We start from the raw sequence: 13,314 nt of genomic DNA, 5'->3' as shown, positions 1-13,314 counted from the left end.
TTAATTACTGTGTAATAGAACAGCCCATTATACAAACAAGCCACAATTTCCTTATCCATTTCCCAGCTGAAGGACTGTAAGCTGTTTCCACATTATTGCTATTGTAATATTTAATGACCACCTATATAGATGTCTTGTCCCGTGCATATACAAGAATCTCTCAAAGTACATACATGACTGGATAAAGAAAATGTGGTACTTATACACCATGGAATACAATGCAGCCATAAAAAAAATCATATCCTTTGCAGCAACATGGATGCAGCTTGGAGGCCATTACCCTAAGCAAATTAACACAGGAACAAAACCCCAAATACCTCATGTTCTCACTTATAAGTGGGAATAAAACACTGAGTACACATGGACATAAAGAAGGGAACAACAGACACCAGGGCCTACTGGAGGACTGAAGGTAGGAGGAGGGTGAGGATTAAAAAACTACCTATTGGGTACTATGCTCATTACCTGGATGACAAAGTAATCTGTACACCAAACCCCCATGACACACAATTTACCCATGTCACAAACCTGTACATGTACCCCTGAACCTAAAATAAAGGTTGGAAGGGGAAAAAAGTATCCACTTGGATGTGGTGTCATAGAGTCTTGAAATCTTTCATTGATCTGAGTCTCAAAAGTGCTTGAAACAATTTGTACTTCACTAACAATATCTGAGTTAAAGTGCTTCCCTACAGCTGTGCCAGAATTTGGTGTTTGGGTGCTTTAAAATATTTGCCAATCCGATAGGTTCTGTGCTACGGTTTTAGTTCGCATCTTATGAATTCCTCGTGAGCTTCCACATCCTTTGGAATATTTCTCATCATTGGGGCTCCCCTTGTGTAACTGTCTGTTCATCTCTCTATTCTGATGCTTTTTCCAACTTCTGTAGTTAATTCACTTTATATCTTTTTCCTTTTCTATGTATGCATTAAGAGTAAAATTTTCCTTCCACTCTTCTTTAGCCACCCAATTAATTAATCTTCACATCATTAGTCAGACCCAAATATTGTGTAATATATCTTACGACATTTTTCTTTTAGCTATGAGTTATTTAAAGTGTGCTTTAATTGCACTGTTGTCACAGAACACGGTCTGTGTGATCACAATTCTTTGAAGCCACTGAGATATGCTCCACAGAGTCGGCTTCCTGAAGATGGTCCACATATGCTTAGTAAGAATGTGCTTATTCTACATTCATGGCAGAGTTTTAAGTGCCCATTTGATCAAGCTTGTTGATTTTGTTTTTCATATTTTTAATATGTTTATCTACTAGATTCAAAGACTTTGCATTTGTCAAATACCTTTTAGTAATTCTGTCAAGTTGAGTCGATATATGGGAAATGATGGGGCTGGATGCATTCCCAACTTCAGTTTTATTACATCATTTGGTCCATATATCACTAAGCAACAATTCTGCCTAAAAGATCATTTTATCTGATATTATTATAGCCATCCTCAGGGAACCTTTGGTTAACATAGCCCTACTTTTATCTTTTGAATATCTTTATCGTTTTTATGATTCTATATTAGACATAACTCTTATAAGCGGCATATAATTTTACATTCTGAGTCTACATTTTTAACTGATGAGTCTTATTTTTAATGTTTCCATTGCCTTTTATTTTTTCTTTCCTATCTTCTATTGGATTTTTAGTGCTCCATTTTTCCCCTCTGCTTATTTGAAAGTTATACATAAGTGGCTAGCTTAACTAATTTTTATAGGCTTACCTAATTTAGCAAAGTCCCCCAATTACAAAAGACTTTAAATGCTATGAGCTATAATCACTTACACACACATACACACACCACACACACACGTTGAACTGCTTCCTAGTGCTTAGATACACTCTGATTTTAAGCCTCCAATTATTGTTATTTTTGCTGTCAGAGTATTTTGAGATCTACCAACTTCTTTCCTCACCAACACTTCTTGCATCTCACTCCGTCCTCTTAGGTTCAATTGAGCTCATCCTGAATAACATTCATTCTTTGGGTAAAGGACTAAGGCTGCAAACACTCTTAGTCTTGGTCTAAAAACATCCATGACTTTCACACTTGAATGATAGTTTAGCTGGGTATAGAATTTGAGGCAATACTGTCCTCTGGCTTTTATGGTGACTGTTGGAAGTCCTGAAGTTCTTGTTCCTTTGCAAGTATTCTGAACTTTCCCCTTCTTAGGCTATTTTCAATATTTTCCCTTTGTCTTTGCCATTCCAAATTGTCTATCATTAATAGTAAATTTATTTTTATTTCAGACTTCTCAGGTCTCAGTGCTCTTCCTCAAATCTGAAGATTTGTGCTTTCTGTGAATTCTATAAAACCTCTATCAGTATTTCATAAAATATTAAATATCCTTCTAGGTATATGCTGGTTTTCCTCATATGATAATTCCACTGTGCTCTCTCCCTATTTTTAATACTCCTTACCCTTTTTGTCTTTAGCTATGTGCATCTACTCTGTAACATACCCATCAAGTTTCTCATTTCATGGACCATATTTTTCTGTTCCAGAAAGTTTGTTTGGTTCCTTTTCAAATCCACCACTGCTTTTTCTTCTATGTGGTTTCTGTTTCCTCCTTTCATCTTAATCCTTCTGGCTTCATTGTTTACTAGCTTGCCACTCATCCTGGGCCTCGCCAAGTGTGCTGTGTAATTTTTTTATTGTAAGGCTGGTTTTTCTGAGGGAATCCCTTGAGAACTGGGTTCCCTTGACAGGCAGTGCCAAGTTTTATCTTAACTTTTTGGCTTGGAATTTCCTATAGCATTCTGGTAATGTAAATCTGGCTTCCAGAGGTGCCGGTCCCAACTGATTTCTCATGGGAGAGCCTTCTGTGTTTCCCATCTGGAGCCAGGGTGGAGGCAATCTCTCATCTGACCTCCAGGGGCTGACCCCGTGGCAATGTGCTCATCCCTCTTCTCTAGGACTGCAGCTCGAAGTTCTCCTAGCTTCACAGGTAAGCTTGTCAACAAAGCTCCGGTTCTGTAGAGCCCATGGGTTCCCTCCTGGCTTGGTGTGGAAACCCAAGGCTCTTGATGAAACTGGACCTAGCAGAATCGTTTCTATATTAGAGATGATATTTCATAGGCCTTATATTAGGGTGCAAAAAATGCACATTCCTTTATTTTCCTAAAACCAAGCTAGATTTTTCTCCTAGCCTCTCATTTCTCCTGATTAGAAGAAACTTAGTACATCCAATTTCAAGTGAAATCAGTAACTTTAGGTTTCTTATTTCATTTACTCTCCATCAGGATTTCCCTATCCCTGCATATTCTCAAGTGTAGCATTTATGTTCCCGAGCCTACTCTGACATTAAAGCCCTGGAGGATTTGGTGTGTCCACCTCTTGGTGCCCTCTCTGCTCTGTGGCCCACAGACATGTCCACATGTGTGCCATGGCCATGTGGTGACACCACTTTTCACTGTTGGTGAGCTCATGTCACAACTCCACGACGCCTTCAGAATTCGGCCCTTGGTCTCAGATAAACTCTTTTTGAGGACCTAGGAAAATCGGGCTGTTCTCCAAAGCTGCAAACGTAGTGGGCTACCTCAAGTGGCTTCTGCTGCAGCAGCCCAGTGCTGTCACTTATAATTCTGCTTCTTTTCCATTCTCGGCTTCTGGGCATTTCTCCATCTCCCTTGCACGTTCATATAAGCATTTGCATCTTTTACTAGTATTTTATTGAGCACTCATATGTAATTTACGTGGGAGGGCTGCCAAATGAGTCTGGTCCTCCATTTTCAACGTCATCGATTCTCTAGGGGCCAAACATGAAAGCGGGAAAGAAAGCTCTCTAGAGATTAAGCACAATATTCCTTTCTCCCTTGGTGTTTAATTTATAGCCAGTCATTTAGCCTGTCTTGGCTTCATTTCCCTTATGTGCAAAATACGGGGTTTGTATTAACCATTTTCTAAGCTCTCCTCCAACTCACAAAAACATTCCTTTGTAGCTGCCCTAAACCTCTCCAGAAACAATTTGCCAGGCCAAAAGGAGCCAGGCATGACTGACTGAGGTTTCGGCTCGCTTGGATTTGGGCAGCACTCACACTCCATAGCGTTACACGGAACAGAAGTCTTCCCTTTTAATTGATCCAAAAAAACTTCCCCTTTCTAACTTAACAGTGGCACAACTTTAGCAACTGATGGTACAGGCTCATCTCCCCAGTGCCCAGGTCAGCTCTCTGTGCACTGCAAATCTCTGGACAGGGAGCTGAGTCCAAGCATCAAAACAACCCAAAGGCAAAGTAACAGAGGAATCCCATCACCAGGGAACACTGCTCTGCCTCACAGTCAGAGTCAGATCAATGACTTATGATTTTTTTTTTTTTCAGGCGGAGTCTCGCTCTGTCGCCAGACTGGAGTGCAGTGGCGTGATCTCGGCTCACCACAACCTTCAACTCCCTGGTTCAAACGATTCTTCTGCCTCAGCCTCCCGAGTAGCTGGAATTATAGGCATGCACCACCACACCAAGCTAATTTTTGTATTTTTAATAGAGACGGGGTTTCACTATGTTGGCCATGATGGTCTTGATCTCCTGACCTCGTGATCCGCCCACCTCAGCCTCCCAAAGTGCTGGGATTACAGGTGTGAGCCACTGCGTCCAGCCGACTTACGATTTTTAAATCCAACCAATCATCCAACTATTCACCAACTTGGTCAAATTACTTAGGCATTGAGGATCTGCTTTTACCAGGTCACACTGATCAGTCCGGGAAGATCAAGAAAACTTTACATATTAGAGATCATAAGGTCATGGTGCTTTGATTAGTGGGAAATAAAACAAATTTCCTGGAAGGGCACGTGGAATGGAAATCCTGAGAGCTGCAAGAAGGACATAAAGCTGCTCCTCCCAAGGGAAGATTTCAGGCTAATAAATCCGTTGCGGGTGTGGAACAGTGGCCACTCCACTCAGGCTTTCCTACTGAGCTGTTGAGTGGTGCATGCAGCCAGCTGCAGAAAACCAGCGGCAGTGTCAGGAAGGATGGGAGTCAGATAAAACGGGGAAAACTAGAAGCATGGGGACTTGCGAGATGAAAACCACCTAAGAGTGTTTGTACCTTTGAAGAAACCGAGAGTATGGTGGGGTGACCCGTGTCCCCCAGCCACTCATGCTGAAGTCCTCATCCCCGCAACCCGTGAGTGTCACTTTGTTTGGAAATAGGGTCACTTCAGATGTAACGAAGTTAAGAGGAGTCCTACTTGATTAGAGAGGGCCCTAATCCAACGACACTGTCCTTACAGGAAGAGGGAATTTCAGACATGGACCTAGAGAGAAGAAAGAGCAGAGATGGAGTGACCCCGCCACAGCCACACAGCACCATGGGCACCAAGGGTTGCCAGCAACACCTGGAGCTCAGACCGAAGCATGGCACAGACTGTCCCCAGAGCCTTCAGAAGGAACCAACTCTGCCAACAAACCTTGATTTCAGACTTCCGGCCTCCAGAACTGAGAGAAAACATTCTGATGTCTTAAGGCACCTAGTCTTGAAGTCCTTTGCTAGGGTAGAGGAATTGAAGAAGAAAGAAGAATGGCTGTAGAAGGAAGGAGACAGCCCAAGAAACTAAAGCTAAGACCTACACACAGGTGACATCCACACCCACCCAGAGACAGAGACATGGGTGTGTGCACACCCCAGGGACAGACAGAGACAGACAGGTGGTGTGGCACAGCCCTTTGCAGTACGGTCTCAAACCCAGTGAGTTCAGGAAGAATCACTGCTGTCCGTGTGTGTCACCCGCAGGAGGAAGAACAGCCACTGACAATACCAGTCAGACGAGGGAAACGGCCGCCCATCATAGGGACGCCACCCCGCTGGGCGCAGGTTGTCAGAACGCTACCCCTGGGAGAAAGAGAGGGGCTGATCGAGGACTGCAGGGAAGGCTCGGAGGCAGAAATCAGCCTCACCGACGGCAGGAAGCCGCTGTGGGTCTCCAGACAGTCCAGACAGTCTCAGGTGCCCGGCCCAAACTCTGCCCCTAATAACCAATGGTGCACACTTTGAAACCTCCTATTTGTGGGGCAGAGTTTTCTTCCAAGACCATTCAGTGGCTCCAGATCCAGACAACCCAATAGGCATTGCAGACTCACAGCCAATAGGAGGATAAAGGGTCCCCTACTTGGATCAAAGGTGCCTTGAACATGGCCTTCAGCCTCCAGAGTGGTGCAACGCTCAGAACCTGGACATCTCATGTTTGTTTTGTCCAATGGATGTTAGAAAACGTCTTAGGGAAAGGTTTGCTTGGGATTGCGTGGCTGTGGGCCGGGCAGGGGCAGACAAGACTGGCAGGGGCTGAACTGGCTGCTGACCTGGAACCTAAGAATGACACGCCTGGAAGCTTCCCTCCACCAAGTCCTAGTGCTTGACAGCTGCTCCCTCCCCATGTCACCCTGGAGCTTCTCTTTGCGCCCACAAAATGTACCCCTAGCAATCCCCAGCCCAGGGTGGACGTGGATGTGGACACCACTGGGCTCAGTGCAAGCCTCCCGTGTCCTTGTAAAATGAGTTTCTAGCTCCAGCCGACACCCGCAGGGCTGAGATGCCCCACGATGAGCATGGAGCCCACCCTGGCCTCCTTGGTGGCAGCCTGGTCCTCTCCCTACCTGTGCCCCTTAAGCATATCAGCACCTTCAGAGCTGTCCTGGGGGTTCTCTGAGCACGCAGGGCATGTGGGACACCACCCCCCACTCCTGCCCTTGGCTACATAACAGCTGACACAGCCAGAATGAAACCCGAGTCTGACCCTGGGTGCCCACCATGAGACTGGGTGTCATAGCCTTGCTGCTCTGAGCAGGACTCTACGTTCCCTTCCTCTCCCACGCCCGCCTCCTGCCTGGAGCATCCTGAGCTGTGGGGCCTTTGCCAGCCATTGCCCCTATGTCCTGTCTCAGTGGGGCTCAGCCTCCCGACCACCCCAACTGCGACAGCCAGCACCGCTCACTCCCGTCCCAGCCCCGCCTCCCTCCAGCACCTTCATGATCTGAGGTCCTCCTGTGGTTCCCACGCTTGCCTCTCCCATTTAGAAAGACATTCAGAGAGCCCAGGGAGGGCAGAGACCACACCGCCTCATACTGAGACGTTTTCAGAGACTCTGCGTGCCCAGCATGCTGTGGGCTTCGGTAAATACTTGCTGAATGCAAGAAGCCTCAGTTCAGGGGCCACATCCTCCCAGAAACCCCCCGTGCCCATCCGAGTACCGCCTTGGACATCCAGACCACCAGCAGTTCCATGTGCATTTCTGCTGCACCGTACTCTTCACATTATTTTCTCTTTATTGTTCTATATGTCTAGACCCTGTCCTTTTTCTCTTTGCAGGGAAATTATTAAGGAGTAACAGAGCAGTCTGCTGCAGGGGGATGCCTGCATGGTGGCCCTGGAGACTGCACCACGCTCCCCTGTGCATCCTTATTTGTGCTTGAGTGCCCCTTGTGGGTATCTGGTAAACCTCAGCGTCACCTCTGTGTTCAATCTTTATGTTCTCAAGATGAAAAGAATTCTGAGGACAGGCTACAATCACCTGGCAGGAGGACATTCCTCGTAATCTTTACTCTGGCTCGCCTGCTGGCGGTCAGCACAGGGGCCCACCCTAGCCTCACTCGGTATGGGCGGGGGCAGGGTGCCTCTCACATTCTGGTCTGGGCACCTGGAGCACACCCACTCCAGGGAGTGTCTTCCGTATTCTAAGGGAACAACAAGCCCAGGCACAACAACGTTATTGCCTCCTGGAACCAGGCGTGCACCCAGCAGCTGACGCACAACTGCCATCTCTGTGCACGCTCAGAACAACTAACATTCATCGTGCCCATTCTGTAGATTCAGAAACTGGAGCCTGAAAAGTAACTTTCTGTGGGGTCCCTGGCCAGAGGAGACACAGCTAGAAGAGTTGCATGGCACATCCTGATGCTGAGCCCAAGTTGTGAATCACAGGCCTAACAGACTTTATGCTGACTATGTTTGCAGGGATGATCCTATTTTCATTTTGTACCCGTTTAGCCTTGAAGACCCTCACTCTATGTTAAACCTAACAAACTATCATACATACACACAGGCACACACACCAGGAATTCCAGAATAAACCAGAAGCACACACAATAATTCAGCCGATATGACCTACATGAACTGGGAAACTGATGCTTGGTAAACAGAGACCAATAGGCACGGTCTCCGTGTCAGCTCAGGGAGCTCTGCTGACTGCTTTGTTTTCTCTTTCCAAGGAAATTTTAGTTCAGCGCCACAGCCTGACATGGCACAAATAGCAGGGAACAGCCTAGTAACCAAGGCACTGGTTTCACTACCCTGTTATTTAGAATCCACTTGAGATCACCTATAATTGCAACACATCCTCATATGGGCAAAGTCAGGAATTACCCTGCTGGCTGCAGTGTGGACAAGGAGCAGCTCTTCTCCGAAGACGAGAGACACAGCTCGCTGGGTCTATCTTGGCTGAGCCAGAACAGAAGGCCAGCAGACAGGCGAGCCCACACCACCCCGCCCCAGCCTTCAGAAATTATCCACTTCCCACAAACATTCCAAAGTACTGATCTTACAAAACACAAGCTGTATTCCATGTGCATTTAAAAACACAGCCTTGGAACAAAAGAGCATGTGGTTTCTAGGTCAGATATAAGCCTCTGTAAGTAATACAATGATAATTCTAAAACATGTATGTATGTATGTCTACTGGACGTCTAATGTAACGACGAAGACAAAGCTCTGTCAAATATTCACTCACATGTCAACCCGGTTATAACCAAGTCCTACAGTCGCCTGCAGTCTTAAACAATGACAGTACTTTGGCATATGAAAACTGAAGGCAAACTTTTCATCTGTGAATCACAACATCCTTAGTGCTCATTTTCTCTATATAGGCTTTTTACTCTGAGAATCTCTCTCTCTCTCTCTCTCTCTCTCTCTCTCTCTGTCTCTCTTCTCTCTCTCGATACCATCTACCAAATATAAGCTTCATGCCAAATACTGACCCAGGACATCTGAACAAAAACACTTTTTCCAGCTAATTCTTAGATTCGCTTTTGCTTGGCCAAAGGTAAAGCTGTCATATCGCTGATGAACTGGTCCACAGGCCAACGTCACCTGCCAGTGATTTTGCAGATGTTTATACATCATGACTGATGATTGGGTTAAATAAATAGCTAATATGGTACATTCAGCTATGATTATACATGTGATTAGGCCAAATGTGGCCAAGCGTGACATTCCCAGAAGCTCTATGAGCAAAAACGTGCAGGAAGAATGAGTCTGGCTTTGCCAGGCCGACTCCTTCTATTACTAATCATATAAGGAAGGGGCCAGGAGCAAAAGGACGGATGGAGTGAGTCTCCATTTGTGCAAGAGCAAGAACTCAAAAAGAAGTAAAATCACACTACAGGACCAGATAATTCATGAGCAAGGGAAAGACTGGGGCCCCTACCCTGAGACTTTTGGGGGGCAGTTCACTACAGATCCTGTCCCGCTAAGAGTGCTGATGGATACACCAATCATCACGATTGTGATGCTAACAAATGGCGCCAGCATCAGCTACTGCTTCTAGGTGCTTGCAGTGAACTGAGCAAGCCCTTTCATCCCACCTACGCTGGGGGTGCTCCCATCTTGAAACTGTGCTGAGAGCAGTGCCATGCCCAAGGCCCTGACCCCAGGGGGAAGGGTGAAGCCACCATTTATCCAGGCCCATCGTCTGGCAAACCCAGGCTCAGAACTGCGATACTATACTACACTATCCTGCTACTGCAAAGAAACACAGTCCGGCCTTCTGTGGTTCTTTGCTTTCTTTTTGTACTACCCTTTCATAAACATGCATGTATGTACAGATGTGCCCACTTGACGGGCCACCTTCAGCGTCAGTGTTTCTGTGCTCTGGACAGGTCCAAGGCAAACTTCCAAACTCTGTAATCAATCAACTCCTTTCGGTCATGGGAACGCACTGAACACACATGGTTTTTAACCCAATCACTTGTGGGTTAACAACAACAACAAAAAAGTCAAGAGGTTATCAAATCCCAACAAACAAAAAGCACAGTAGAAAGCATTTTATTCTACGCTTGAGAAGTTGCTCCACTTCCAGAAACGGAACTGAGAGAATCCCACCTTAGGGCACTGAATTTGACTTATAAATGCTGGGAGCTTGCAGCATCCAGGGAATAAAATTTTCTGTCAAATTTCATCCGATGGTCATTTTTTCACCTTGATAAGCAAATGCATCTTCCTAAGTGCATCATGAATATGCAGCTGTTTCTGCCTCGCAGGGTTATTTGTGATCACTCCATTTAAAGAACAGCTCCCATCCCACATGCAGTCCCAGGCCCCCTACAGCCCCCTGCTCCAGGAGCCTTGGCACAGCCCCGCCCCAGGCCCACAAGGAAGCCCCCGGGTGAGAGGTTTACAGCGCATCTGAAACAAAGGACTGCAATACATTTTCCCAAGGAAATATCGGAGTCTATGGAATGACTCAAGTTGGATTCTCAGCCGTTAATATGGCCTGTCTGCTTCTCATCACTCGCCCCCTCCCCCTCAACTGCATCTCTGCTTCTCCTCGAACCGTGCTTCACAGCTGCCATGTGATTTTTTTCACAGAGTAAATCGGACTGCACCACCCCCCACACCAGACGCCCTCAACAACTGACAATCAAACACAAATTCCGGGACCTAAAGTGCTGTGCAGGGCATAGCCCAGGGCTGCCCCATGAACTTTCCATGATACTGGAATATTTTAGATCTGTGCTACCCATTGTGGGAGCCTCTTGCCAAATTGAAATGTAGCCAGTACAACCAAGGAACTGAAATCTTAATTTTCTTTATTCTAACTGACTTGAATTTCAAGAGCCTTCCGGCTGCCCTATTGAGATTCACGGGTTCAGCCCTGGCTGACTCTGACCTCCACCTTGCCCCAGCCCATAAGCCAGGCATCTGCCCTGCGGTACCACCACGACACCAAGTCCCGCTTGACCCAGGGCCCCCACTGGGCTTCGCACACACTTCCCTCCCGTTTTCACTTGGCCAGTGTCCACTCTTCAGATCTCAGCACAACCATCTGTGCCCAAATCAAGAGATCTGTTCCTCTTCTACCCTCCCAAAACCTGATCTCTTCCTTTAGGCCACTTGCCACAACTCAGAATTTTATCATGACCTGACAGCTTGCCTTTCCCCAGACCTGTAAAATCCAAGCAGCAGAGAGCACAGTTCAGCCAACACATGTCCTAGGATCTCGTGCAGAGCCAGCTATGGGAGCAATCAGTAAGTATCTGTGGTCTGTCTGCACTGTGGGTTAAGTCAGGCTTTTGAGAAAGAAGTTGAGAATCTAACCATCAAAAACTACTTTTATTCCTAAGGAAATGTGGTCCCCAAGGCCAGTGTGCTAAACAAGCTTTCAGAGCATGCGTTTACTACATTTAACATCCTACAGAGGATGGAATCCTCTTAAGGAAGCCTCCAAGCACCAGGCACCAGCCTCACTGCTACCCTGCATGCTGGGCAGAGCTCCACTTGCTCTTGGTTTTAAACAACTGACCTCCATATAGAAGCTGTGCAGAGCCACTCTGTAGATTGGACAGAAATAAAGTGGCTGTTCTGGCAGTTGATTGTTATGGACTGAGCAGTGGTACCCCCCAAACCCATAAGTTGAAGCTCTATCCCTCAATGTGATGATATTTGCAGGTGAGGCCTTTGGAAGGTAGTTAGGATTAGATGAGGTCATGAGGGGGGTGTTACGAAAACACCGGGATTCGATCTAGGTCCTCCTGCTCCCCACACAGAAAGCCGATCACTAAAACAACAAGCAGTGCCAAGGAAAAGGATTTTAATCAGCTTTAATCAGGTGCTGCAGCCAAGGAGATGAGAACTCAGTCTCAAATCCATCTCCCCAATGGACTAAAATTTGGGGTTTATACACCAGAGAAGAAATGTAACTATGTGTGAGAAAACAGGAACTAGGGAGGGGTAAGGAAGCAGACATGATGAAGGAGGGCCTGCAGAAGCATGATTCGATACTTTTTTGAGAGGTCTGGGCATCCTTTTCCTGAAGAAGGAACTCAAGATAAAACAAATGTAAGTTTCAAACTTTAAGACCAGAAGGGTCAATTTCTCTGTTTATCCCAAAGAACCGCCTATAGGGCTATTGGGTCGGTTTCGGCGGGGCCTCCATGACGGGAATAGTGTCTTTATGAGAAGAGAATCAAACAGACCTCTCTCCACCGTATGAGGACACAGCAAGGCGGCGGCTGCCTGCAAGCCAGGAGGAGGGTCCTCTCCAGAACCCAACTGTGCTGGCACCTTGATCTTGGACCTCCAGCCTCCAGAACTAGGAAGTGTGTGTGTTGTTTCAGCTGTCCGGTCTGTGGTGCTTGCTAAGGCAGCCCGAGCTGACTGAGACAGGCTATCTGTGGCGATGAGGTGACACTATATGCATTAGCAAACACGTCAGTTCCTCAAGCCACAGGTCTGCATCCGGGGGAAACTTGTTCTATTCACCCTATAAATCTATGGTGCATTCCAGCGAGGTGTGCCAAGTAAGCATGGCTCTGACCACAGGCCCAGGGGAAGAACTGAAGCCACAAGACAGAATTCCAGGTGGCTGGGAGGAGGAGGGCCGTCTGTCCACTGAGACGTACACACACCTCTGGCGTCACATGCAACAGGAATCCAGCTCCTAAGACTCCGCTCAGGCCCTTTCCCCATCTGCCAGGCCGCCATCTGTCCGCCCACGCCTCCCTGCGTGTCACCTCCCACCTGTGGCCCCAACAGGCCCGCCATGCCCTCCAAGTCAAGAAACACAGGAATCAAGGTGGCGTTCCACCATACCCACCACCAGGGGGCAGCAAGGGGCCAGAGGACCCCCAGCGCCTTCCTTCAGGCAGTGGCAGTGCAAGATGAGCCTCAGCACAGGGCATTCAGAGAACATGGGAGAGCACCTGCATGTCCTAGCTCACCTTTCAGAGTTGGAATCGGGCCGTCCTGCCCATCAAGGGGTCCTAAAGGGTCGTTCGGATCCAGAACCTCCACTTCACCTGGGAAAAAGAAACCAGGATAGGTATTAAACAAGTTTTCCTTTCAGGAGCCTTTAATTTGCTTCTTACGCAAAGACAATGGCATTCTAGCAAAACTACCCAGTATTCGTAGAAAACACAGAGGGATAAGACATTATGGTAACCTCTAGAGGGATTTTATAGTGATATAAAGATATGATGTAACAGTAAAAGTGATTTTGAAGCTTATCCCAAGAATAGCAAATGTGGGGGCTTCACAACACAGGTATGGAAATAAGTCAGTGGAGCCTGGGCTTCATTTAGAGAGGGACAGAGAGCGGGA

The 13,314-nt window shown here is 46.8% G+C and overlaps 1 protein-coding gene across 6 annotated transcripts in view; it reads right to left on the bottom strand.

The window, feature by feature from the left end:
• The window catches only part of ROR2 (receptor tyrosine kinase like orphan receptor 2), a 222,325-nt gene that overhangs the window by 40,425 nt on the left and 168,586 nt on the right, over positions 1 to 13,314 (bottom strand). For 5 of the 6 annotated variants that reach the window (XR_008504724.2, XM_054502657.2, XM_063650262.1 and 2 more), the window contains exon 2: positions 12,936 to 13,013. The exons of the other annotated variant lie outside the window; for it this stretch is intronic. Coding sequence is in view for 2 of the 5 variants with exons in the window: in XM_054502657.2 (XP_054358632.1) it covers positions 12,936 to 13,013 (78 nt within the window). In the remaining 3 variants the exon portion in view is untranslated. The remainder of the gene's footprint in view (positions 1 to 12,935; positions 13,014 to 13,314) is intronic. 6 annotated transcript variants of the gene reach the window in all.

The sequence above is a fragment of the Pongo pygmaeus genome, chromosome 13 (assembly GCF_028885625.2).
Source record: "Pongo pygmaeus isolate AG05252 chromosome 13, NHGRI_mPonPyg2-v2.0_pri, whole genome shotgun sequence".
Lineage (NCBI taxonomy): Eukaryota > Metazoa > Chordata > Mammalia > Primates > Hominidae > Pongo > Pongo pygmaeus.
Note: the sequence above shows the minus strand (reverse complement) of the source record. Positions and strands in the feature narration are given on the sequence as shown.